The 25,144-nt window shown below is 40.0% G+C and overlaps 3 protein-coding genes across 5 annotated transcripts; 1 reads left to right on the top strand and 2 right to left on the bottom strand.

The window, feature by feature from the left end:
* Positions 1 to 604: 604 nt before the first annotated feature.
* On the bottom strand, positions 605 to 15,700 carry plekhm1 (pleckstrin homology domain containing, family M (with RUN domain) member 1). Of its 3 annotated transcripts, none has more exons than XM_015962742.3 (12): positions 15,662 to 15,700; positions 14,679 to 14,768; positions 12,617 to 12,858; positions 11,724 to 12,389; positions 9,977 to 10,430; positions 9,226 to 9,370; positions 4,800 to 5,777; positions 3,910 to 4,055; positions 2,124 to 2,317; positions 1,922 to 1,985; positions 1,674 to 1,831; positions 605 to 1,172 (listed from the first exon to the last, which is right to left on the bottom strand). In XM_015962742.3, exons 2-12 carry the CDS (start codon positions 14,730 to 14,732, stop codon positions 1,064 to 1,066), a joined length of 3,210 nt encoding a protein of 1,069 aa, XP_015818228.3. In that variant the 5' UTR covers positions 14,733 to 14,768; positions 15,662 to 15,700; the 3' UTR covers positions 605 to 1,063. The 3 variants fall into 3 exon arrangements, with proteins under 3 accessions (XP_015818228.3, XP_015818226.3, XP_015818227.3); XM_015962740.3 differs by lacking the exon at positions 15,662 to 15,700 and adding an exon at positions 15,458 to 15,655; XM_015962741.3 differs by lacking the exon at positions 15,662 to 15,700 and adding an exon at positions 15,476 to 15,642.
* A 1,524-nt stretch (positions 15,701 to 17,224) lies between these two features.
* Positions 17,225 to 18,141, top strand: LOC107387649 (interferon a3-like). Its single transcript, XM_015962743.3, has 5 exons — positions 17,225 to 17,356; positions 17,445 to 17,531; positions 17,619 to 17,768; positions 17,881 to 17,967; positions 18,043 to 18,141. The coding sequence occupies exons 1-5, from the start codon at positions 17,225 to 17,227 to the stop codon at positions 18,139 to 18,141; spliced, it is 555 nt and encodes a 184-aa protein (XP_015818229.3).
* A 4,094-nt stretch (positions 18,142 to 22,235) lies between these two features.
* LOC129166513 (interferon a3) lies at positions 22,236 to 24,433 on the bottom strand. The gene is made up of 4 exons (XM_054748947.2): positions 24,392 to 24,433; positions 22,845 to 22,928; positions 22,608 to 22,757; positions 22,236 to 22,470 (listed from the first exon to the last, which is right to left on the bottom strand). Exons 1-4 carry the CDS (start codon positions 24,431 to 24,433, stop codon positions 22,324 to 22,326), a joined length of 423 nt encoding a protein of 140 aa, XP_054604922.2. The 3' UTR covers positions 22,236 to 22,323.
* Positions 24,434 to 25,144: the final 711 nt, after the last annotated feature.

The raw sequence follows: 25,144 nt of genomic DNA, 5'->3' as shown, positions 1-25,144 counted from the left end.
AAGTGTCCAAAACACAACTGGCCAGATTTATTCCTTAAATAAAAACAGAACCAAATTCAACACTCCAATATTTATTTCAATTTGACCCTTTAAGATAAAACGAGTACACATCAAGAATAACAGTACTGCAGAATGTGCCTTCTAAATGCCATATGCTGTGCATAGATCAAAATGAAATTATTAAACATGTAATGCTTTTATTGTTGACAGTTTCCACAAATAATTAATGATAACCAAACAATTATTGATAAAAACAAAAAAAGATAAACAAAAAAAAGAGGAATAAAAAGCAAGTTTTCATAAATCATTAGTTTTCTTGGGAAATAGTAAAGCTACAATTGAGCCATTTATCTGTATAGTGCAAATACACATCATCTATTTTCACCTTAGATCCAACAAAATTATCTAACCCGAATCTTAATTTGCAAACCTCTTTTCTTTGAACGCGCGTCCTTCCGTACACGCAGCAGATAGAAATTTTGCAGCACTCATATTTATACAAAACCTAAAAATTTAACGCTTCTGTGTCGTTTATTTTATTGGTTAATAAAACAAACAGATTTGTCGTGAGTTTTTTTTAAACTGTGAGAATAAATCATGGGACAAGTTTTAAAAAGGCACAATCAAAATCAGTGAATTTGATAAAGAGCTTTTTCTATTATTTACAAGTTCCTTGACATTAAGGTAAATACAGAATAAGAAGCATGCATGGTAGACATGACCGAGGAGAATCAGACACTAAATAATGAACAACAATGTAAACGTGTGTTGTTTACAATCGCCCACTGTCCTGTCTTTGTTTTGATGCCGTGGCTTGATATTTGTAGAGGTAATGAAATCTCCACGCAGTAACATTTGGCTGCATCGTGTCAAGTGTGTGCACCTTCGAATCAGTGCAAAGGTCTAGCTACTGTGGCACTGAGGCTCCCTTCTATTCGTTTTTTAGGTTTGCTCACGCTGATCGCTCTCATAATTGCATAATTGGTTACGTCTTGTGAATCCTTTCCTCTAACAGATGTCAAACATCCTGAAAGAGGTGGAGTTTTGCAGCCAGCTTCAGTTCTCATTCTTGCAGATTCCTCTCCAGGTACTTCTTCATTCTTTGACAGCGTGGACAAGAATCAGTGGTGGACTTGCAGGACCGGTGGAATACGGCTTTACAGGCTGTGCACCTGCTCAGAAACAAGGACGGAAATAAAAAACAGATTAAGAGGACTTTTTATCCATTTTACCAGTAGAAACAACAACTTCTCTTACAAATGCTAGACCAGATTTAAAATATTTTTGTAAACCTTTCGTTTTGTCCAAGTCACTTCATATACAGTGAGATAATCCAGACACCAAACATAAACTAGAGAAATAAAAAACTCTATTTCCCAAAGTAAGTATTTTTTTAATGTTACAAAAATGTGTGTGTTTGCTCCAAATTTAATCAGCCATGTGTATAAATAAATTGTTATTAATCCCATTTACTTACTTATTTGTTTATTTGTGAAATGAGCAAACTAACTACAACAGCAGCAAAGTTAACGTGCCAGTTTTTTACTGGGTACTTGATTTACTTCCTGCTACAAAGGAACTATTTAAACAGACATAACAAAGTGACAATCTTAAAAAATATAACCAAAACAAAAGGAAATAAGGCACCAAAAAATGGGATTATGAGATTATACCTGATAATGCTTTCGAACTGAAAGGGAAAGATGATATCTTCGGAGTGACATATCTGGCAGATGTAGCCACGCTGAGTGCACAAGTCACAATTCAGCACGTGATTAGAGGCGTGCTGCACCAGTGGGTCAAGGAAGATTGCATATTGGCTCTCTGCTATCTATAAAACACACAAAATGAAAAAAAATTCAGATTTCTTTTCTATGGTACAGCAGCTGGTTGTTGCTACATCAGAGAGTCAGAAAAGTACCTGTCTTAGATCCATGACGCTGTAAAGATGGCTCGACTCTAGCAGATATGTTCGCTGGCCCATTCTGGAAAGATGTGGAAAAAACCATGACATCAAAACAGAAAGCAGCTAATTATCATGGGGCTCCTGACCTCTTTCGTGATGCACAGTGCAGTTAAGTGGAGAAATCTCCGCAGATACCCCATTCGAACAACAAACACACCTTGCTTGGAGTTTCTTGCAGGCTCCGCTGCGGCAGGAGAGCAGGTAGTCGCCCAGGAGACGCAGCTTCTCTCTCAGAGTGTGGGCCTGAGTCATGGACTCCGAGTGTGTCACCAGCTCAGGGTTCAGCTGCTCCAGGTTAAGCAGAGGTTCCTGTTCTACTTGAGCCAACAGACAAAGAGCTCTCTTTGACACCTAGACAGAAACACAAACACTCAGGTTTGTTAGATGATGATTTTGGTTTTTCAGTTATGATTTAAGTCTGTTCATAGAACTCTGCTTTGTTGGGTGTTTTAATGAAATTCTCCTTACTACAGACTCCAGATACTTTTAGATTTGACTGCTGCCTTTGACAGAGTGGACCATAATCATTTAAAATCCCATTAGAGCTCTGTTTTAACTGGAATGTCATAAAAGCAGACACCTTTCTGTGTCAGTTTAAACAACTTCTATTCCTTTTTGGGTTTTTTTCATCACGAGGGGTTCCACAGGGCTCAGTTCATGGTCCTTGGCCTTTTTAATGTGACAGGGTGAGTGTCTAGTCACCGCATCCCAATTGATTATGTTGGATCAGCTAGATCATGCGCCCTAGCTACTTGATCATGGGGATGTCCACTTGGCTGACAGGTTAGCACATGCGACTCTCACCCCGGAGTCCGGGAATCGAATCACGCCCGGGGCCCTTGTTTTTCCTCCTTGCCACTTAATGTTTGTAGGTTTTAGGGTCCATTTTAAGAAAGATTTCACTGTTATGAAGAATATACACAGATGAACCCTGAAATAAAAGGGTGACCAAAACATTAAAATACTGTTTAAAACCTTTGATGGTTTTTAAGTTTAAAACAAAGAAAGGTTTGTCTTTGATAGTGCTATAACCAGTGGGCCCTGGTCATAGCAGTCATACCAGTGTCCCCTGACTTGGGTCTTCTGGTGCTATATGGTAAGCCAATAGTAACCAATTTGGGTTCTAAATCAGGTTATTTTAAGATGGACAGTTAAATGAGGACTGTTATCAAGCTCAGCTTTTGTTATTCGAGACAAGTGGAAAAGACAAAAAAACCATGTCAACTAAGAATGTTAGAACAGCAGTTTGCTTCTGTTACAACTTGACACATCCTTAAATGGTGTTGCCCCAGTTTTCCCCTACACTCCCCTCCTTGGGTCGTGATCAGCTGGTCCTGAACGTGCCGAGAACCCTGCATTAGCAGAGAGGAGATAAGGGCCTTCGCTGTTGCAGCTTCAAAAATCTGGAATTTTTTGTGAGCGCATCTTAGAAAAGCCTCCTCACTGAATCATTTAAATGTCCTTGGCTCTCCATACAACTATTTGACTGTATTGCCATTTTGCATTTTTAGCCCATTTTCCTTGTATCCTACCTTATTTCACTTCAAACATATTTTATGCCTTTCATGTTCTCCACTTTGGTCAGTGCCGTCTGTTTTCAAAGCCTTTATAAATAAAGTCGGCTTGGCTCAGGAGAACACAATGTGATCTTAGGATGGTGACAATAATCCTGATTAAAGCTGGATTACAGCTCACAGCAGTTTCAGACTGTAACTTGGGAAATGCGGCAGTCAGGTCATGATCTCCGTGGTCTGAGAATCCTGATGACTAGAGACAAAATCCCTGTAAAATGGGCCCAAATGCTTTTGGAATCACACTGAATTTGTGCAAACCCCCTGCAAAAGGATTTTTAGCATCACTGTAGACAAGCCACAAAACTGTCATTCCTTTTTCCTCATAAGATCCTATCTGCGTGGACTAAAGTGATGTAGCTCTTACTGTACCTCTCGGTGTGTGAGATCCCAGTTGTGCAGCATCCGGGAGGGAATGATGGTGGTGTCCCCCTTGTGGCAGTTGTCACAGTAGTACTGTCCTGAGAACTCACATAACCTGGCTTTGCCCAGCGAGGGGCCGATCTGCTGAGGACAGCCTGTGAATGACACGCATGATTCATGTCCTCTCAGACACACCAGTAACGAACCGCACGGGCCCATTGATACCCATACATCACTAATTTGTTATAGACCACAACCGTGTCTCTGTGTTAGAATGACTGTGGCTATTAACGAAGCATCAGCTCAAACACAACTGAGTCGTTCTTCTTAGTTTAAGAAACAACTGGTTTTGTTTAGTTTCCAGACCCGATCCCAAAAACCTTCCAGTTCCAGAGGAAACATCTTACCGTCAGCTACACATGCCTTTTAGAAGTCAAAGGAACCAAACAGAATTCAGTTACATTTTTACCTCTCGCTAAAAAGTGACTCACTGGCAACAGTTTAAATATTTAGTGGTCCAAAACAGGCACCTTATATTAATGTTAAGGACTCGGGCGCAGCTTCTCATCTTATGGTGTTTATCTGATTTTAATACTCTTGAAAAGTAACATTGTTTTTTATATTGAAGGCCAGTCATTCCTATTACCAGTGTATTTCAGCTATGCCCGAGTTTTAAACTGAAATCGTCCCATGGTTGAGAATCTTGACGATAACAGGCATTCACACACAATTTTGCTAAATCAGGTCCGATTTGTAAGAACTCTTAGCATTTGTTGTGAATGACTCAGCTACAAACAAATCACATTTTGTCTCATCAGTTCAGAGTGTGTGATGATGAGAGATGATGTCATTGGTTTACGACTGTAGCTAAAGCAGAAGACATGGATTTAGATACAAACCTGCACACTTGAAGTTCTGTGTGTCCAAGCCCTTCTCTGAGGGAACTGTGTAAAGATGAACCAGAAAAGCTCCATCTTCCTTTAGTCTGTGTTGCACCAGCCTGTGCAGATTACCAGTCACTCCAGTGCTCCAAACTGGTGCAGGCTCCTCAGGATGTCCGTCCTCCCCACTTTCCAAGTACGAGTCCAAAGCTCCCCGGATCAGATCCCTCCAGGAGCGGGCTTCCTCTGAGTTTTCTGCCCTTAATCTCAAAGACTCTTTCACAGTCAGGACTTTGAAAAATGCTGCTCCGCCCTGGGAGACATCAGGAACAACATCCCGGATCTCCTCAATGGGATGAGTTAGCCACAGCAACTTCTTTCCCTCTTGCACCCGGAAGCTTTTCAGAGCCTCCAAGGAGAGGGAAAAGACCAGAGGTCTCCATGTTCTGGCCTCAGAATCTGTGGAGAAATACAAGACTGCTTCTTTGAGAGCATCGGTTTCCAGTTCTGTAGTGCGAGTCCAGATGAACTCCTGAGGGGAAGCGGCCTGCTGTCGGCCGTTTGTGTCAGAGGAAGAGAAGTGTCGCTCAGGGCTGGAGGAAGCAGAGGACGGAGAGGAAAGCGCGCGCTCATCCACTCCGTTTTCCCTCAAGGACTGAAGCACTTCCCACTGCTCGTCAGCATGAGCCGCAGGCCTGCATTTGTTCACAGCTTCTACGATGCGGTCCACCCAGTCTTCAGCTTCGTCGCGATTGGCTGCTCGGAGATAAAGCCGCTTTCCAGAAAAGATCAACTCAAAGCGACCTTCTGATGAGATTCGAACGTCTTCGCACCTCAGCAGGGAGCAGTTGTCGCAGCATGTCCGCTCCTCAGCGTTCAGATACAGACGGAACTCAAAGGGGGAGAGTTCGCAGTAGTAGTCGCGCCAAATTGCCATCGCGCTCCGTCGTTCCAGGTGACCAAGCTTCAGCAAGCCTCGAAAGGGGTTGGACAGCCCTGTCAGACGCAAAACAAAACTAACTTATTCATGTTTTCACTTTTTAAAGCAACTGGCTTTTGAGGAACAAAGTAGCCACATAAAGGAGGATTCAATTAGTTTAGGAATTCAAAGTGAAGATTACGTCATGCAGCTGCTCCTAACGTAATGCGGTCTTCATGATTATAGCAAAAAAAAAAAAAAAAACTGTTCCGCCTACTTCACTGCAGTAACACCACAAACTCCTCATCATCCTTCTCTTATCACACTTCCTGTCATGTTGATTCCACAGCTGACGGAGCGACCGACTCACCCAGGCAGTGTTGCCAGATGTACGATAATTATCGTATTTGTACCATAATTTTGGGCTCTGTACGATGTACGATCAATAGTTTCAAAAATCTTCAAATGTACGATAATTTCACATTGCATCTAGTAACACCATCTTTTGCTGTGGCTTTCCCAAGTCAATTACATAATTTTAAACTGTTCTGAAGTCAGATTTCACCTCAGTGCTTACAGGTTTATAAATGTCTCCTACAAACTAATGAAAAAGAGAAGTTTGAAAATGATGTGAAAAACGCTGAAATCAAGCTATGTGGCTTTTTAGCCCAGCACAACATTGCAATGAGAAGCACAGACCACTTAGTACAGGTGATTAAAGGCATTCTGCTGTGACAGACAGTGAATCAGATGAGGAGATCGAGATCAGCAACTGGGTGAGTAGGCTGCTGTGTCATTTATTGGGTCAGTTTTTCCACTGCTGTGATGTTTTGTTGCATGCTTTTAACCTATGTAGAAATGACATAAATAGGACTGTGCAAATGTGCATATTGTGTCAATGCGTGGAGGTCGGAGTGGTGCCGACACACTCTGCACGTTTATAAGCATTATATTACTGGTTTTAAAGATGTTTATTTAAACAGGGCAATATAAAACACCTTCTTTGTTATATTATATTGGAGTGAGAAGTCGTTTATAGAACGTTATTATCAAATTTATAATGTACGATAATTTGTACTGAAAAACGATAATTTCAGACTCTCTGTACGATATTGTGGGATTTTGGATCTGGCAACACTGCACCCAGGTGACGTCTTCCAAGATTACATTTGACTATAAACCGGCCACACCCACGTTGTGTAAGAAAAGTTCCTTTCTAATTTAAGACATGAAAGGGAATCACCTGCTGGAATAACTCCATTCAGGTTGTGGCTCATTCCACAGTTTCTAAACCTGGAGAGGGTTACATTTAGTCTTTGTGTTGCTGCACTTAAAACTCTTTCATATGGTAGAAATTCCCAGGTGACTATCTCCACTCACTTGGTCTATTTTCCGTCAACCACCTTTAAACTCATGAGCATGTTTTACTAAAACGGCACTTCCTATGTTAAGTATTCTGACTGTAAGGAGTCAAACTTTTTTTTTGCAATTTTAAAAGTTTACCAGTCGTCATCGACACAAACTTTATATATGTCAGCATGATGTCAGTCAGTCAGTTGGTTCTTGGAGAACAAAAGGCCTAGAAAGCTAAACTGCTCAGCATAAGGAAGCTTAGAGTGTCAGGAAAAAAACAAAAACCTCTTCCAGAGTAATTTCTTCAATGCTAATCTACTAGCTTTAGTTTGAATTTAGGCATTGAATGTTTTTTTTCTTTAAAATGAGGACATGTTTTGATTTTATTTTATTTTTTCCTAAAGCTCTTTGTGCCAAATCCCTCTCACATAAAGCAGTTCATTAGTTTTATTACTGACAGTTTCAGTACTTTCCACAATGAGCCGTTTCAGGGCTCTGCCAGTTTAAGAAAATAAGCTGGAGCTGGCCACGCCCACCCATCCCCCATACAGCTGCTATGAGCTGAATCCTGATTTGAACCTCTATAAGTGTGTTTACATGCAGCCAGTAACCCTTTAAAAACCCGAATATTCACAATAACCCGGTTCTGCAGGTCCTTGTAAACACCGCCAAAAACCCGGATATGCTCATAACCGGGTTTTTAAAAACCCGGTTACTACACCTGGGGTAACCCTTTTCTAACCCGAATGTTTGGTCGTGTAAACGCATACCGGGATATCCCCATCAAAGCGTGTGTTCTGCGCATGCTCTGTTCGCAAGGAATCTTGGTCTTTTGAGTAGCGAGACGTCTTGTATGCGCCAGAACTCCGGAAGTAAACAACAAGTTGGGAGCAACATGGCGAGTCGCGGCACAGCACCACACTTTTGGAGTGACGAAGAAACTAAAGCGCAAAGAAACGCGGTCGCTATCTCTTCCGAACTGGGAAACATGTTGTTGTTTTCACGGATACCGGAACAAGAAGAACCGGAAATGACTCATATTGCGTCTGGACGTAGTCCATACGTCCTGACGCTACCCCAACGTCCGCAGTTAAATCGGGTTATGCAAGTTAGAGGTAACTCTTTCTATTTATGCTTGTAAACGGGTTATTCTGATCAACTCAGAAACCCGAATCCCGACCTTAACCCGATCATAACCCGGATATTGGCTGCATGTAAACGTACTGTATGCCTGAGCAGGTATGGAGACACGCAACGCCACCATGCGTCGACGCAAGGGCTCTGCAGCAGACCCACAGACGCTGACGGAGACGAGCCCAATTTTTTAACTGTCGCTCAAAAGCGACAGAGACTGCAAGCCTGTGATTGGTCAGGATGTCGCTTCCTTTAAATTCAACAACAGCATCGCTATTCCCGCCCTCAAAAAAATAAAATGAGTGCCGAAGATATTAGGCAGCCTGGAAAGTCGCACGATAGTCACAACATCACGCGAGACTTGAGAACAAGAAGCGGGAAGTGACTCTATTGTTTACACGTGATCCGACTTGCCGTCGTGTTTTGTGAGACTTTAATTCATTAAAAATAGCTAACTACGCTATTTATTGGAATATTTTAAGATCAATAGTACTTTAAAGTTATCAAAACTGGGCGGGTTTGTGCCGTAAAGCCGTTCCGCGTCGTAATGTCAGTTGTAGTACTCCACAATGCTGTAAACAGCTACAGTGCCACAGCGCTCAAGATAGACATGGCGCGGCGCTTCTGGGACGTGGCACGGTGCTCCCCGTGCGCCCACTCTCATTTACTATAATGGCTTCAATTTATAATGATGCCCGGTGTGCCCCAGGCTTCACACGTCAGAAAGGTTCGATTTGCGTCAAAAATGCAAGTTTTTGAAACTTGGGTGAAACTAAAAATTGTTGTTCCCATTTCATTAGCTTAAAATGTGAATTAGTAAACATTTTTTTCATCTTTTCTTTATGAATAAATTCAAATAATAAAAAATAAAAAAGTCAACGTTTTATTCAATGTTTTCCCTGGATTTAGCAAAAAATTCCAATGTGTCACAATGGTCTGAGCCACGTCCTTCTTCCCTTAAACAGAGCTTGTAATCGTTGTAGTTTAGTTTTGTGGAACTTGAATAACAAAATTAAGGAAAACATTAGTGCAAATTACCTATCTGTCTGCGATGGACAACACTAGGAGGGGACTGACAATGACTGGGCTCAGCTATAGGAACAGGAGACACTTCGTCACTGTCTGACACTTGCTCCAGGTCAGGCTTGTAGATGTCGTCATCAGAAATCCAAGAATGAGAATGCTGCAAAAAGAGACGTTTTTAAATAAAATGCATCCATGTTGATGTACAAACTGTTAAAGATCATTTTAAGGGTCACAGAAAATACAACAAAGCAGGAATAGTAAATAACTGATTTCTTGCAGGAAACGCGTGTTATCTTAACCAGCCTGAACAGAATAGCCAGAGTTTGGCAAGAAAGGTTTGAGGAAAATGTTTCAACACATCCTGCAGATGTCCCCGTTAGGAAATCATATGCTAATAGAAAACGTGACTTGGACTTCTGGAGCAGGTGAAGCAGAGAAACTCTCTGTACTTTATTTTATCACCAACATCTCGCCACAGACTGCTTCATTTCTAACTTGCTGGAGATGGCAATCTGACATTAACCAAAGACTATTGTAAGCGCTCACGGTCATCTTTAGAGAATTAAAGCAGAGAAGCGAGACAGAACTTCACACTTTTTCGGGAATGTTAACACAATGATTTCCAGGATTCACTGTAGCATCCTGTTTAACATTTCCTTAGTGGGAATATCCATGCAGCAATTCAAGTGAATGCTCAATTGTGCATGAACCCCATCTGTATAATCCAGAAAATCTGCATGCTACTTGTCTTTCTCATACTTACTGACAGTGAATCTAAGGAGAGTTTCCTGCTAGCGATGGTCGCAGAACGCTGAGATGCTCTGCGTGACAGAAATTCTGTGTTGGGCTTCTTTAAATTGTCTGCTTGCTTCATTTCCTGGACCGGCTCTGCAGTTTCCTGAACACCAGCCACTTGCTGCTCCCCTGTAGGCTGAAGGGGCTTGCTGACTGAAGGGACCACCTCGGTTTCTGATGGTAAATCAGAGGTTACACCCTGGATCTCAGTTTGCTCCTCAGCTGTTGGCAGCTGGATGAAGGAATTTGGGAGCCGCTCCACCAAATCTTGGGACGGCATCTGGTGACTTTGGATTTCGCTGTACGAACTGCTGAAATTGGCAATCTCTGAGAAAGGATCAGCTCCTGTGCTGGAGACAAACGAGTCTTCTCGCATGGAGTCCTGACTGCACTGACCGCTCTCACAGAAATCAACCAGTAAACTGTCGAAAAGACAGATAAAATATGTAGAGTCACTTTAATGAATCTTGTTATGTTTAGTAGATTGTGTCAAATATGTGGTGCACATCTCATCTTTTGAGAAACAACATTACTAGAAAAGACTTAAAAATCCTTAATCATCTGCAGAGATGTTAACATTACATGTTTTAAAAATGAAAAAGCTATTGCTCGTAAGTATATTTAGAAAGATAGAAAACAATCTTTTATATAACGCCTCTCAGGATAAAAATCACGAGGTGCTTCACCAACAACACAAAAAAAAACTATTAAAATATAAAAAAGATTTCAAAATTTGGTAAAAAATATATGTTTAAAAATGAGGAAATAAATGATTTATAAATATTTAGCTGCCATAGTCACAACCTTCTGACCCGAGTTATTGTAAAATCTAAAAATGTCCCTAAAACGTGTTTTTAACAAACATGACAGCATAAAGGAGACACTGGATTTGCTTGTGAGTATTTCTACGTATAAAATGAATGATCTTAATACATTTAGCATCTTTACTCTTTTAGGCAGAGTGTGAAACTAAATGGTTGCCAAAATTAAAGTACTGTAAGTAAAAAGTAATTTTGGAGCAGGTGTGGCGTTTGCAGGCCCCGTAAATATGCTTCATATCAGGCATGTCCAAAGGGAGGCCCGGGGGCTATTTGTGGTCCTTGGAGTGATTTTCTGTGGCCCCCAATTGCTTTTCTAGAACGGTGGAGTTTTTTCTCTTAAAGAGAAATTTTATCGTTTTTTTTTTCTTCTGATTTACACTGATATGCCTATTTTGGACTAAAGTAAACAAACAGAATCAGAAAGTTAGTTTTACTTTTTTAAATTATAAACCATTTACATTTTTTTTTCCAGTGACGACTTTGACCCTCGCCTTGAAAAGTTTGAACACCCCGTTCTATAACATCACTACGCTCACAAAACACAGATTATTTTACAGTTCTTGTTTTTAACAGAAACTGTTGGGCAATAGTTTAATTCACAAAAAGCTAGTATTTTAAAGTTTACCTGAATCAGAGTTTAGAGACCCTGTCTAGTTTACCTCAGCAGGAAAGTCAGTGTAGGATGAATTTTATAACTAACAATAACAACAGAAGGTGTGTTAGGATAAAAAGCCCAATATGCAGAAAAACAAGTTAAAAAAATCGTAAAAATGTAGAAAATTGTTCTTTGGTTATTTTAAGGGTTTTGTGGGGACAAAAATATATAAAACATCTCCTTTAATTGCCCCCTTTTAAATGCTTGAAACAACTCCAGAATTATAAATACCAACGTACTCTTTCTGAAGTCTTCTGGTGCTGATGCTGACGGATTCGTCCAGGTCACCTGACGACCACTGGTCCCCTGTGGGGCTGCGGGGGTCCTGACCCTGCAGAAGGCTATCAGAGCTCAAGCTGGAGGACAGGTGCGAGGACCCTGTCGTGTCCAGACTTAAGTTAGATGAGTGAAGTCCAGTTCTTTCTTCTCGTGACTCTGCTGTCGTCTTTGACGGCACAACCGGGCAGACTTTCTGCACGTCCACAGCCTCGGACGAGCCTGATGACTGGGACGCTGTGTCCCATGACTCTTTACGTGTTGGCTTGAAGTTAGTATGGTCTCCGCCATTAACAGACGGGGCAAGTACCTCCACCTGAGACAGGGGGCACAGTCCAGCAAGAGCCAGAGGGGTGGTGGTCCATTCGTTGAGAACAGCTGACTTGTAAGACAGGTTAAACGTGAGCGAGGCTAGACCCTGGACGTAGCTGAGCAGAACTTCTCGCTCCTCTTCGTTCAGAAGCAAGGCACTGGGTTGGTAATGGGCGCGCAGCTTGGAGTCCTCCCGAAACAGAGAGGCGAGGTAGCACTCCAGCAGGCCGTGGTTGAGTGCCAAGCGCAGCCACGCTCGGCAGCGACCCACATCTGTGCAGAGGAAACTGATCTTCTCCAGCTCTGTGATCACGTCTCTGCCCATTTAACAAGGTTGAACAACACAGATTACAACTTTGATCAGTTTTTAGGGTGTTTTAGATCTGCTGTGATCTTTTTTTTTCTAACATATTTTGTTTGTTCATCCTGTGCGTTTCTTCTAACTGCATTATTTGGTTTTAAAAATAAATTAAAAATAGGTAAAACAACATTTTCTGTGTTAAAAAATAACCAAGTAATGCTGCTGCGATCTGTTCCAACCTACCGGTGAGTGACGGTCTTAAGAAGGCTCCAGAAAAAAGGCTGAGGGAGGGGGCCTCGATCGCCCTTCCTGCTCCGGCCTCCAGCTTCAGAGCGGATGCATTTACTCTTGATTCCATGGATGAAGATGGCCTCCAGGGCACAGCAGAGGAGGTTAGCATCCCCATCGTCACTGGTAACCACAGCATCCGATGTTATGTAACGTTTCTGCAGGGCCTTGAGAGACTGTGCCAACCTCTCTTTAATCTAAAAGGAGGAAACAAAATACTATTTAAAAAAATCATATATTCAAAAATAAGAGCTGTATATGTGTAAACAAGAAACTAATCTTGATGCGCTGGTAAGTAAACACCCAGCACACGTTTGGCATTCCAGGGCATGGTGTGATGAGAAAGATGTAGGGTAAAAGAGAAAGCTGCTCCATTATGAAACACAACCAGCAGATTATCCCCCTACCGTCACATGCTATCCTCCATCAGCTGATAAAGATGGTAAAAAAATAAATAAATAAAAACACCATAAATCCATAAAAAACAAAGCTTCATTGTGCAACATCTTGTGGAAAATAAGTTGATTCGTTGAGCAACAACGGACACTTTGAAAAGAGCTGAACTCTGAAGAACAGTTTTTCTGTGTATGGTGAACAAAACCGAGCTATAAATCTAATAAACAGCTCTAACGCCTGTAATATGTCTGCTTTTACCACAAAAAACATAAATATGGTAGTGCATAGTAAACTTCAGTCTAAACCTAGAGTTAACTGCATCAAAACAAAAGTAAATGCACTGCAGACTATGGTTTTTAAAGGCATATCCATGGTTTTTTGTTACTATTTTTTTTACTGTTATTTGCTTTCCTCAACTGATCATTATAAATCATGTGAAGTAAAAGAAGAGGAAAATCAATTAGAACATAATTCATTAGTCAGCTTAAGTATTTTATTCCGTTTATTTAAAAAAAACTATTTTATTTGAACAACTGGGGGCAGCAGTAACTCAGGCGGTAGAACGGGTTGTCCAGTAACTGGAAGGTTACAGGATCGATCCCGGCTCTGACCAGAGACTGCTGCTGTTGTGTCTTTGGGCAAGGGTCCTTGCTGGTGGTGGTCGGAGGGACCGATGGGGCCTGTGTACAGCTGTGGCTACATCATAGCTCATTCCCACCGGTGTGTGAATGTGTAAATGGCTGATTGTGTTGTGAAGCACCTTTGAGGGTTGTAGAACCCCGAGAAGGCGCTAGACAAATACAGGCCATTTACCAACTTCCCCCATTTGGCTTCTAGCCTTTCCACGTCTTTTTTATTGTCATTAATGTGCTAATAAAACGACCATTTTATTTAATTTAAACACAAATATGTTTTTCAGACAATATTCATTCTGCATCTGTTCAGTTTATAGATAAAACAAAATATATTAAAAATTAATTTTTAACAGGAATAACCTTTTAGAGTCCTCTCAGGCCCTTATTATGTCAAACGAAACAAATACTTTTTAAAGGAATGCCACTAATGCACGCGAGTTGTGGAGCAGGTTTGTGAGGGGAGGGGTCATTTTACTGGCTGTAAACATGAACTGTATAAGTCTCTTTTCCGTCTTCTAATTTATGTTTTCTAATATTACAACTAATAACATCAAACACTGGTTCACTTCGGAACGCCTAAACTACCCATTACAGATGTATCTACTAACAATACCATTAAAATTCAGCAAATATGAATGTTTAGTGGTAGATTTATGCAAATAGGTCGGTAGGAAGAACCAAGGTTGGTCTAACTCTTTGCTGAATTGACAGAATGTAATTGCAAATATGATCTCTTTTCCATAATAAATAATTACCCCGCTTATTTTTACATCTTCTGCTGTTAATTTAAAAGTAAAAATCCCTTAAAAACGAGCTCTGCTCTGACCAAGCTGAGGTTAGTGAAGGTTTGCTGAACTCTGTCGAGGACAGATCAATGGGACAAAACCAGAACAAGCCTGCTTTAAGTGTCCGTATCATTTCACAAGAGTGCAAACAACAACACATAAGTAAAGTCTACATATCACAAAGCTTGCTTGTGATCTTACCTGTTTGGTATCTTTGGCCTCTAGTGGTGTTTCTGGCATCTGTGTGGCGAGCATGGCACTTCTAAGGAAGGCTTACGTCCACATAGCACCCTAAAACACATACAGAGTTATTCCCTTGACACAGAGAATGTTATAAAGCAGCTCTCTGCTACTATGGCGTTTGAAATGTCATCTGGTATCCAGACTGAAAGAATAAGCAATGCAAGCCTTTTGTGCTCCTAAACCGGCTGGATCTTCATTCTTTACTTCACTTCCCAGCATATGATTGTTTTTCCTCATCACGAGAATCTACACTGTGACATATTTGCAGCATCATGGTTTCTGCGAGTAACCACTGAGTAATCGAGTCATGTGAGACACTGATAAAACAAGCCGTCTGCAGGGAAGTAGGTAGAAACGTTTCAGAAATAACTTCCTCTAATCAAATGAGAGCCATTGGAGATCAAATCATGCAGCTATATAATCAATAAATAAAACTACCTGAAGATCACATCTGAATTGTACTACCAGCTATAACTATACACAAGTTTTGCACATGGTGAGCATGTGGTGTTAGTTTTTAGACCACGCCACATTCACATATTAAAACTGATTTCTACGACTGTCACTTTAAATCTTTGCTTTTAGATGTGGGAGCATTAAACCACAAAGAACATAAATAAATCAGTGCTGCGTTTGGACAACACAAATAACATCCGTGAATTACAAATAGCGTGCTGTGAGTGTTAGATTTTAGAGCACAAACCAACGTTATCTTTTAGCATCAGTTGCTTCCTTACCGAAACAGGCTGGCTAACCTGTTAAAAATCTGCTAAAACGATCGCGTATCCTCCGTGAATTCTTCTAAACTCGGTGAGCTGAAATAAAAAATATTTCAGTCCGTACAATCGCTCTCCATGACTTCTATTAGAACGCCCGAAACACAAAAAAAATCTCCAAAACTTAGAAGCAAGTTGGACACTCGAGCTGGATTCTTGTCTTACCGAAGAGCGGTGCATCATGGGAAGTAGAATACTTGTGATGCCTTCACGTTACACCACAAACATCGTATAAAACACAAGATGGGCCAAGCCACGGCGATTTTACGGAGGAAAATATGTTTTAGTCGCATACGAGCTCTAATCACATTCTAACATTTACTGTTATGTCGTGTCATAAATCTGTTAGTATATGTCCACCACTGGCAGCCCAGGTACAACGCTGTATGTAACATTTATTCGTAAAGAATTTTGTAAACTCTTTATATTAAAACGAAACAAACATAGCTCAAATATTTTACCAAGAAAAGCGAACTGTGTTGTTCAAGCTGCGTTAAGTAATAAACGTGTAGAGATGACAACAGTTCGCGCTTACGAGCTGTACCTAAAGGCAGCACGCGAGCGACGCTGTTCCGAGTCAGAATCAGAAGGTTTTATTGACATCTGTGCGAGAATCACAACATTAGGAAACTGTTGCGGTAATTGGTGCAAGAAAAAAATTAATGATACGCAAAATTAGAATTGAGAAATACGCAAAATGAAATTATAATAATACAGAGAATCATGTTGCTTCTTTTCTTGAGGTGAGAACTTCGCAAATAAACACTAGTGTTCTGTATAAGAATAAAAACAGTCCGGTGAGTTTTACTTCCACTCCTTCTCACGTTTTAAATCATCCCTCAATGTAAAATATGTTATCATTATTGCAAAAAAATAAAACAACGTGACTAAACAACAGGGTTTTCAAGGAATGGTAAAAATAAAATAAATAAAAGGGCATAAGGAAATTAAACTAATTTGAGAACAATATATTTTTCAACAGCTATGTATATTTACTTTACTTAAAAATCATATTGTCTGGATAAGCTTATATTAACCATGATTATGTGAGACTCATCTTCCAGAATAAACACACCAACCACTATAAAACACAGGAATAATTTAGCTACTGAAGTGTATGCTGCGAGTGAATGGCCTACCAATAAAGTAGTTGCGTCATTTGTAAAGCCTTCAACCTTTCCTGTTGCAAGGTGAAAGTTCAGTTCGTGACAGTGGTGAACTCGGGCACGCGCGTTTTCACTTTCCCTGATGTGGGCAGCGCAACAGTGACATTCCAGAAGGTTACATCATGTTGAATCACAGGTTATTCAAATAACTAATCAGATTTATACTATTGTAATGCTAATTAAGTTTTTAAAACGTGGTGAATGTTATGTTATCTTAATTCTTTCGGACTCACTAGCCTATTTAATTGATTCAAATGCGTTATAATATTATTATTTGGCGTTGGCTTGAATTTAAACCTCAATTAAAGTTTAATTAAAAACATTGTATTTATTAAAATGTTTTTATTGTATATATATATTTTATATAAAACTGTCTTTCAAATCTTAAGTCTTAAGTCTAAGATACAATAGTTTATGACCTGGTGTTTTCCAGGTGTTTAGAAAATGAAAAATGTGTCTCAGCTTTATAAGAGCTGCTGCAGGTCAGCTCCAGCAGAACATCCAAAGACATCTGAAGAGTTTGCTTCCTACTGAAGAAGATTTTTACACACTCTTATTAAAAATGCTGAGCAGGGTTTTGTTTGCCTGTGTGTGTCTGGGTCTGTACAGCGCATGCTCCTCTCTGAGCTGCAGGTGGATGGATCAAAAATTCAGTCAGTTCAGTGGAACATCCTTAGACCTGCTGGATATGATGGTGAGTGGACTCTTGGTAACATGTTTACATTCTGGTGACGTCATTGTTGAATACAACAGCTGATGTGTTGTGTGTGTGTGTGCTGCAGGCTAATAACGCCACTAACAGCACTGGGGCTGAGGAGAACACTGTAGGCTTCCCTCATCATCTGTACCACCAGGCCTCCAAAGCTTCAGTGAGTCAGTCTCATTTCTGTCCATGGAAAAGCTGAATGTGGGTCAGTGGAATTAGGAAACTTTAATCAATAATCTTTCTGCTCCAGGCGGAGGATAAAGTAGCATTCGTGGTCCAGATTCTGAAGGAGGTGTCCTCCCTGTTTGAGGAGGACCACAGCCCTTCATCTTGGGAGGAGACCACAGAGGAGAACTTTCTCAGTGTCATCACCCAACTGGCTGATGAGCTCCACTCCTGCGTAGGTCCACTTTCACTGACACTTTGGCAAGAATACATTTTTTTTGTTTATGTTGAGTTTGTTTGCAAATTATGTTTTGATGAGAAAACGTTTCCTTTTGGAATGAATTCAGGTTGGAGGTCAGGGCCACATCAAGAAGAAGAACACAAAGCTGCACATGTATTTTAAGAGACTGTCACACCACATCCTGAAGAAAATGGTGAGTCTTTTTTCCTTCTGAGATTTAAACATAGTAGTAGTAGCAGTGATGCTGATGACCCTGTGGTGTGTGCAGGGCCACAGCGCTGAAGCCTGGGAGCTGATCAGGAGGGAAATCAAAGCTCATCTGATCAGAGCAGACCATCTGGTCTCATCTTTACTCACCAGAAACTGACAACTGGACCCTGATCTACCTCTCACATGCAGCATTATTGCTTTTTTTGTCATTTTTTACATCTAGTTGTCTATTCATTATTTATTGGTTTTTATTTAAAGAATTTATTTTCCTATATATTTATTTTTTACATTTTTTAATTATTCCAGTCCATTGTGGCTGTTATTAGTTTAAATATTTTTTCATGTATTATTTAGATTTGATAACAATAAAACTGTATTTTTGAGTAATTTAAACACATATATATATATATTTTATTATTTAAAGATATTTATAAAGTTTTGAATTACCTGAATGGAATGTTTTATATTTTTATACCGTCTACAGTCGTCTAAATAAAATGCTTTGAAAAAGAAACAATTGTATATTTGTTCTTGAACAACTGTTACATGTTCACGATGAATTATGAGTTTTAATGAGGATTTAAACCAAACTTCAGAAATGTTTTTAGAATAAACTTAATCAGAGATTGTTGTCGCTCCCTGGAGCTTAGCACGGCTAAATCTAACATAACACTTTCTGAGGGTCATAGTAAGACACTAAATGGATCTGGAGCCATGCACCATTTTATCATCAGTGTGAACAAGGATGGAAGCAGAATGGGGGTGAGAGCGAGGGGCAAAGGTGATTGATATTACGCAGGTGATGTTATTGATGTGGGATTGAAACGAATACTGTCAACATTAATGCTATTTTAGCAAATATTTTAAATATATCATTACTGTTTTACTGTATTGATTTAAAATTAGTGGTTGTTTTGACGCAAAATTTGAAAACTCAAGAGAAAACTTGAAATCTTCTGCTTCAATCAGTCTTAACACCATTTTGGTGACCAAAGTGTTAGATTTAGGACTTCCTCTCTTCACTGCCTTTGGATCAAGGACTTCTTAAGTGATCACACATTCAGAAGGTCTTGACAGGCCCGTACTTCTCCACTCCCTTCAAACTCAGCAGTGGTGCCCCACAGAGCTGTGTGCTGAGCCCTCTGCTCTACACCCTCTACAAATACCACGGTTGTAGGGCTTGTCTCTGCAGGAAATGAGTCTGCCTAAAGGAAGAAGTGGAGCGGCTGAAAGTCTGGTGTAGGAATAATAAATCGGTCCTTAACACAGCCAAGACCAAGGAGCTCATCGTAAGATAAGACAAAAGACAACATCCCTTTTATCATAAACGAGGACTGTGTGGAGAGGATCTCATACTTCAGCTTCTTAGGGGTCACCATTAAGGAGGACTCGCATCACTGAGGTAGTGAAGAAGTTTGATGAGGTTACTTAGAAAGAACAGCATTGCTTAGAAACTGCTGCTATAATCCTACTGCGGCACAGAAGAGGGCATCCCGGTCTACAGTTTGATAGCTGCACAGCAGCACGGGGTTATCAAGGCTGCCCAGAGGACAGCTGGCTGTCCACTCCCCTCTCTAGAACAACTTCAGTCCCTACTGCCTCAGGAAAGCTGAGAAAATTATCCTGGACCCAACACACCCTTGACATGCTTTTTTTGAACTCCTTCCTTCAGGCAGACGTCTCAGATCCATGAAGACTAAAACAGATTGGCTGTATTATGACCCCGGCTCTCTAGGAGAGATGAGGTTAGGGGAGTAATAAAATTGGTGTGCGGGTGAAATAATAACAAAGTGCTGTGTCGCTAAAATAACAAAGGATTTTATTACAAAACAGAGTATTTATAACGATAATAAATTATATATATATACATAAAACGAAAAGGAGCTGTATACAAAAGAAAAGGGGAAGAACGGAAAAAGCTAACCCAGAAGGGGTTGGGGATGAAATAACTGTAAATATTAAGATATTTTCTGCTTATCAGGAAAGCTCAGGGGGGATCTAAAGTCAAAGTCAAAGACGGTCTGAAGTCGAGAAGCCAAATTGTCTATTCCTAAATCCTAAATCCTAAATCCTAATGAGTGTGTAGCCGAAAACGAACGAGCAACACGTGGTTTGCCAAACAAGCGATACGAAGAGAAGAGAACAGTATAAACTCAACTGAGTCTACACTACCCTGCACCTTCTCATTGACTAGATGCCGGAGAGCTGCTTTTAACACAGACCAGGTGATGACTAATTCGGATCAGCTGGGAAGGGAACCGGATGAGGAGGGAGCAGCGGAGGCCATCTAGTGGCTGTGTAGGTGAACGTACGTAACAGGCTGATTCGGTGCTAAATGGTTCATCTGAGCAATGGGCCATTCCCATCTGTACCGGGTCGGCCTGGGCCGGGTAGCGTAGGTTGTTTACATATCTGGGTGGCCTGGTATTTTTCCGGGCCAACCAAGGCTTCTCGGCCCTCTTCTCGAGGGGGTCTGCTTCAGGCCGACCAGGGCCAACACACCCACTGATGACAGCAAATTCACACCTTCCATTAGAGCAAGCCTCTGATTGGTGGGTAGAATCAGCCCAAATGGGCTTAAGACAAGGATGTGTGGAATCAACCGGGCCAGGCTGGGGCCGACTGGGGCTACCCGGCCCGGGCCGACCCGTTACAGATGGGAATGGCCCACAAGTGCACCTTCATAATAGAAAAATTACAATAAAACGAGCGTGGATGGAAAATACTGTGATTTTTGATATACAAATGTTGAGATGAAATTGAAAAACTTGAGGATTTGTATTTTATTCTGTCTCTTTGTTTAATTCATCCTGAATGGAAACAATTCTGTTGCACAAAGTTTCATTGATGCAATGTATCGATGTACCGATCTGCAGATGGATTCTAAACTTCTTTACGAACAGGCCCCAGGTGGTGAGAGTGGGTAAACACACTTCCTCATCACTCATCCTAAACACAGGTACGCCCCAGGGTTGTGTACTTAGCCCCCTCCTATATTCCCTGTTCACACACGACTGTGTTGATGAGTCCAACATCGTCATCAAGTTTGCGGATGATACGACCATCCACCTGCAGCTCAGAGAGACCATCATAGGGCTCATCACAGGGAATGATGAGACAGCCTATAGAGAGGATAGGCCTGGATAATAACCTGTCTCTCAACATCAGCAAAACCAAAGAAATGATAGTGGACTACCAGAAACGACCAGTCAGGGAACACCAACCCATCCACATCAACGGTGTCATGGTCGAAAGGGTCAGCAGCTTCAAGTTCCTTGGAGTCAACATCACTGAGGACTTCTCCTGGACCCTCCACACAGACGCTGTTATCAGGAAAGCTCGCCAGCGGCTTTACTTCCTGAGAAGGCTAAGGAAGTTTGGCATGAACACTAGTATCATCTCAAAGTTCTACAGGTGTGCTATTGAGAGCTTGCTGTCGAGCTGCATCACAGTTTGGTATGGAAGCTGCTCTGCCAGCAGCCGTAAATCACTACAGAGGGTGGTGAAAGCAGCAGAGCACATCACTGGCGCAAGGCTTCCTGCCATTCAGGACATTTATCTCCAGCGATGCCTCCGGAAAGCACACAGCATCATCAAGGACCACAGCCACCCAGCGCATCAGCTGTTCTCCTCATTACCATCTGGCAGACGTTACAGGAGTCTGCCTGCTCGGACTACGAGACTTAAAAACAGTTTCTACCACCAAGCCATACAACACCTCAACCATTACACTTAAACACACACTTAAACACACACAACACAGGATACAGATGTTACCCTGCAGCTCCACAAGTAAAATTTAATCTGCACTGGTTACGTCATTTTAAAGTAACTACTCACTTTTTTTTAGATATATTTATATTTAGTCATCTATACTTACTTATCTATTTAGTAAGCTTTTACTTTTAGCATGACTCTCTAATATTTTGCTTTTACTGTATTAAACCTTCTTCTTTTTTCTATTGTATTATGCTGCTGAGAGACCGCTGCTCGTCAACCACATTTCATTGCAATGTTGACCCTGTGCTAACTTGCATATGACAAATAAAACAAATAAAACAAATAAAAAAATGTAAGACTAACATTTTCATCATGCAAATTATTTCCTTTATTGTAAAATGTGATAAACATCTTTACATTTTTTGAAAATGTTTTAAGAATATTTTTCATTTGAATCATCCGTACAATAAAAGCTGAAACAATAGTTCAGTAAATATGTAAATAATTATAAGCGGTAAGAAATGTGTAACAATCTTTCAATAAATAAAACCTAATAAAATATTTGGATAAAAACATGAAAACAATAAATAAAAAAATTAGCTTTTATGTGAGAGGTAGATCAGGGTCCAGATGTCAGTTTCTGGTGAGTAAAGATGGGAGATTGTCTACTCTGATCAGAAGAGCTTTTCTTCAGCATTTCATCTGACAGTCTCTTGAAATACTTCTGCAGCTTCACATTCATCTTCGTGTGGCCTTGACCTCCAATCTAAATTTATTCCAAGAGGAAAAGTTAGAAAGTAAAACCAACATCTTTGTTCAGGTTTATTCATGTTTAGTTTATAAAAAGTTGGTTTAAAGATGTAAAAAAAAAAAATGCCCCAGGCTCAGTGAAAGTGGACCTACGCAGGAGTGGAGCTCTTCAGCCTGTTGGTTGATGACGCTGAGAAAGTTCTCCTCTGTGGTCTCCTCCCAAGATGAAGAGCTGTGGTCCTCCTCAAACAGGGACAACACCCCCTCCAGAATCTGGACCATGAACGCTACTTTATCCTCCGCCTGGAGTAAAAAGATTATCGATTAAAGTTTCCTATTTCCACTGACACACATTCAGCTTTTCTATGGACAGAAATGAGACTGACTCACTGAAGCTTTGGAGGCCTGGTGGTACAGATGATGAGGGAAGCCTATGATCTCCACAGCCTCAGTGCTGTTAGTGGAGTTATTAGCCTGCAGCACACACACACACACACACACACACACACACACACACACACACACACACACACACACACACACACACACACACACACACACACACACACACACACACACACACACACAAGACATCAGCTGTTGTATTCAATAATGACGTCACCAGAATGTAAACATGTTACCAAGAGTCTTCTTTGTCCTCCGAATGTTTTATTCTAAACTAAACATAAGTAGTCTAAACCAGATTTTAATTAAAACTTTATTTTTTCAGTAATTCATTTTAAGAGAAATTCTACTTTTTTTCCACACAGATGGAATCACCTTCCTTATCTGCCCCAACTTTAACTTTTTGATCAAAATGCATGTATTCATCTTTCTTCATATGTTTCTCATACTGCACCTTCTGTAAAGCCTAGTCTTTAATTTAGCATTTTTATCTGGTTTTCTTCGTGCATTTTCTAATTTAATTATACAGTTATTCACACTGAATTGCCTCTGTGTAGGAAATGTGCAGTATAAATAAAGTTGCATGCCATGTTTACATTCAGGGGGAAAGGATCAGCCATTCAAATCTATTAAGTTTTAGGAAGTGGCTTTTAAATGACAATAATAACAACAACAACAACAATAAACATTTGCTTTTGTTCTTCTTCTTCTTATATTATTATTATTAACAATAATAATAATAATAATAATAATAATAATAATAATAATAATAATAATAATAATAATAATTAACATGTATTATTGTTCTTTTTCTTCTTCTTCTTATGTTATTATTATTATTATTATTATTATTATTATTATTATTATAAACTGTTGAAGTTGATACACGCCAAGCTATAACCTATATCATTTGGCCATTTTCTGTTTCCGTATGAATACATTTTCTCCAACATTTACACCACAATGGCGTCTCACGATAAGTAAACATAAAGAGAAACACTCATTAAACCGAATTTAGTCGCTGAATGGTGATGGGGCTTCTGCAGATGGGTCGGCTTGGTTCTTCTGAAGGAGCGTCAGCGCGAGACGAAAGCAAAGCAATAACAGCTGGTTTAACAGCAGTGAGATGAAGTTTCGCCTCCGGTGTATTTGGATGATATTTTGAGCACGACTTCCACAATTATTTAACCTTTCTGTTTTACTTTTCTGACCTCAACTTTTTAATTCCATAAAATTAGTCTGACTAATTTTACAATGTCAATACGCGTTCACGCACAGCCTACCGACGCATACACAAGCAGATGTGAACAAAAATGTATTTAATTAGTTTTCCGTTTGCTTTTTAAAATGCACTTATTTTTTAACATGCGAAGCAATTCAGGGACAGTTTCTTACTGTGTTTTATATATTTTTTATTTCTTTTTGCATGTTTAATGTTTAAGAGTTCCGGGTTTGATTCAAATCAAGATTTAAGGGTCGCGCAAAATACCGAATAAAGTCACTTATTTATAATAAAAATGTACACAACTCACCAGGTGATACAGAAATATATAAACAATCATAAAGCTGTTCATTTCTTGAGCATTTTTAATATTTTAGAAACTGTTTCTGATTTCATTATTTCGTCTCTGCTCCTTTTATCAATGTTTTGGACCGCGTGACCGCCTCCGCGTGAACGATCCGCACTCATTCATCCTCATAATAAACCATGCGTGAGATTGCAGCAGCAGGTCATAAACAGGGAAAGTTACATCAGAGGAAAATGAAAGCACGACGCGCTCTGACGCCCATTCAGGAGAATCAGTCTCCGATGTTTCCTTTGAGTCTGCAGCGAGAGAAACAGCCTCTCATATTTCATTAATGATCAGTGTTTATTTTATTTTATTTTATTTCAGGAATTAGACGTCTCCTTATACGGTGATAAATTGCCCTATTTATTCATAAATATAAAAGGTCAACTGGTTAATTATGATTTAAACGCTTTTATTTATTTATATAGACCATTATTTATTATTATTTATTTGATGTTTTTTCAATGGTTTGAGATAAATAATTAAAATAAAAAAATAAAAATAGACCATTATAATATTTTCACGAACAGCATCTAATGGAGCTTCCTTAATAACTGACATTGGCTTTGACTATTTAGTAAAAAAAGAAAAGTAAAACATTTGAATTTTCCTAAAAATAAATGACAAAAAAAGCTGTAATTAACATATGGTCTCTCTAAATAATAAAAATGCACTTAGAATAAAACACAAGGAGGACATTTAGCATGTGACTGC

Source organism: Nothobranchius furzeri, chromosome 16 (assembly GCF_043380555.1).
Source record: "Nothobranchius furzeri strain GRZ-AD chromosome 16, NfurGRZ-RIMD1, whole genome shotgun sequence".
Taxonomy (NCBI): Eukaryota; Metazoa; Chordata; class Actinopteri; order Cyprinodontiformes; family Nothobranchiidae; genus Nothobranchius; species Nothobranchius furzeri.
This window is presented reverse-complemented; position numbering and strand designations above follow the sequence as displayed.

Excerpts from the sequence above, each read along its gene's own strand:
- LOC129166513 (XM_054748947.2), bottom strand. The coding sequence starts at position 24,433 with ATGAACAGCTTTATGATTGTTTATATATTTCTGTATCACCTG. Across the intron at positions 22,929-24,391 it reads ATATATTTCTGTATCACCTG|GCTAATAACTCCACTAACAG; the intron begins GTGAGTTGTGTA and ends TGTGTGCTGCAG. Across the intron at positions 22,758-22,844 it reads ACCAGGCCTCCAAAGCTTCA|GCGGAGGATAAAGTAGCGTT; the intron begins GTGAGTCAGTCT and ends TTTTTACTCCAG.
- plekhm1 (XM_015962742.3), bottom strand. The coding sequence starts at position 14,732 with ATGCTCGCCACACAGATGCCAGAAACACCACTAGAGGCCAAAGATACC. Across the intron at positions 2,318-3,909 it reads GGGATCTCACACACCGAGAG|GTGTCAAAGAGAGCTCTTTG; the intron begins GTACAGTAAGAG and ends GTTTCTGTCTAG. Across the intron at positions 1,832-1,921 it reads GCGTCATGGATCTAAGACAG|ATAGCAGAGAGCCAATATGC; the intron begins GTACTTTTCTGA and ends TGTGTTTTATAG.
- LOC107387649 (XM_015962743.3), top strand. The coding sequence starts at position 17,225 with ATGCTGAGCAGGGTTTTGTTTGCCTGTGTGTGTCTGGGTCTGTACAGC. Across the intron at positions 17,357-17,444 it reads TAGACCTGCTGGATATGATG|GCTAATAACGCCACTAACAG; the intron begins GTGAGTGGACTC and ends TGTGTGCTGCAG. Across the intron at positions 17,532-17,618 it reads ACCAGGCCTCCAAAGCTTCA|GCGGAGGATAAAGTAGCATT; the intron begins GTGAGTCAGTCT and ends TTTCTGCTCCAG.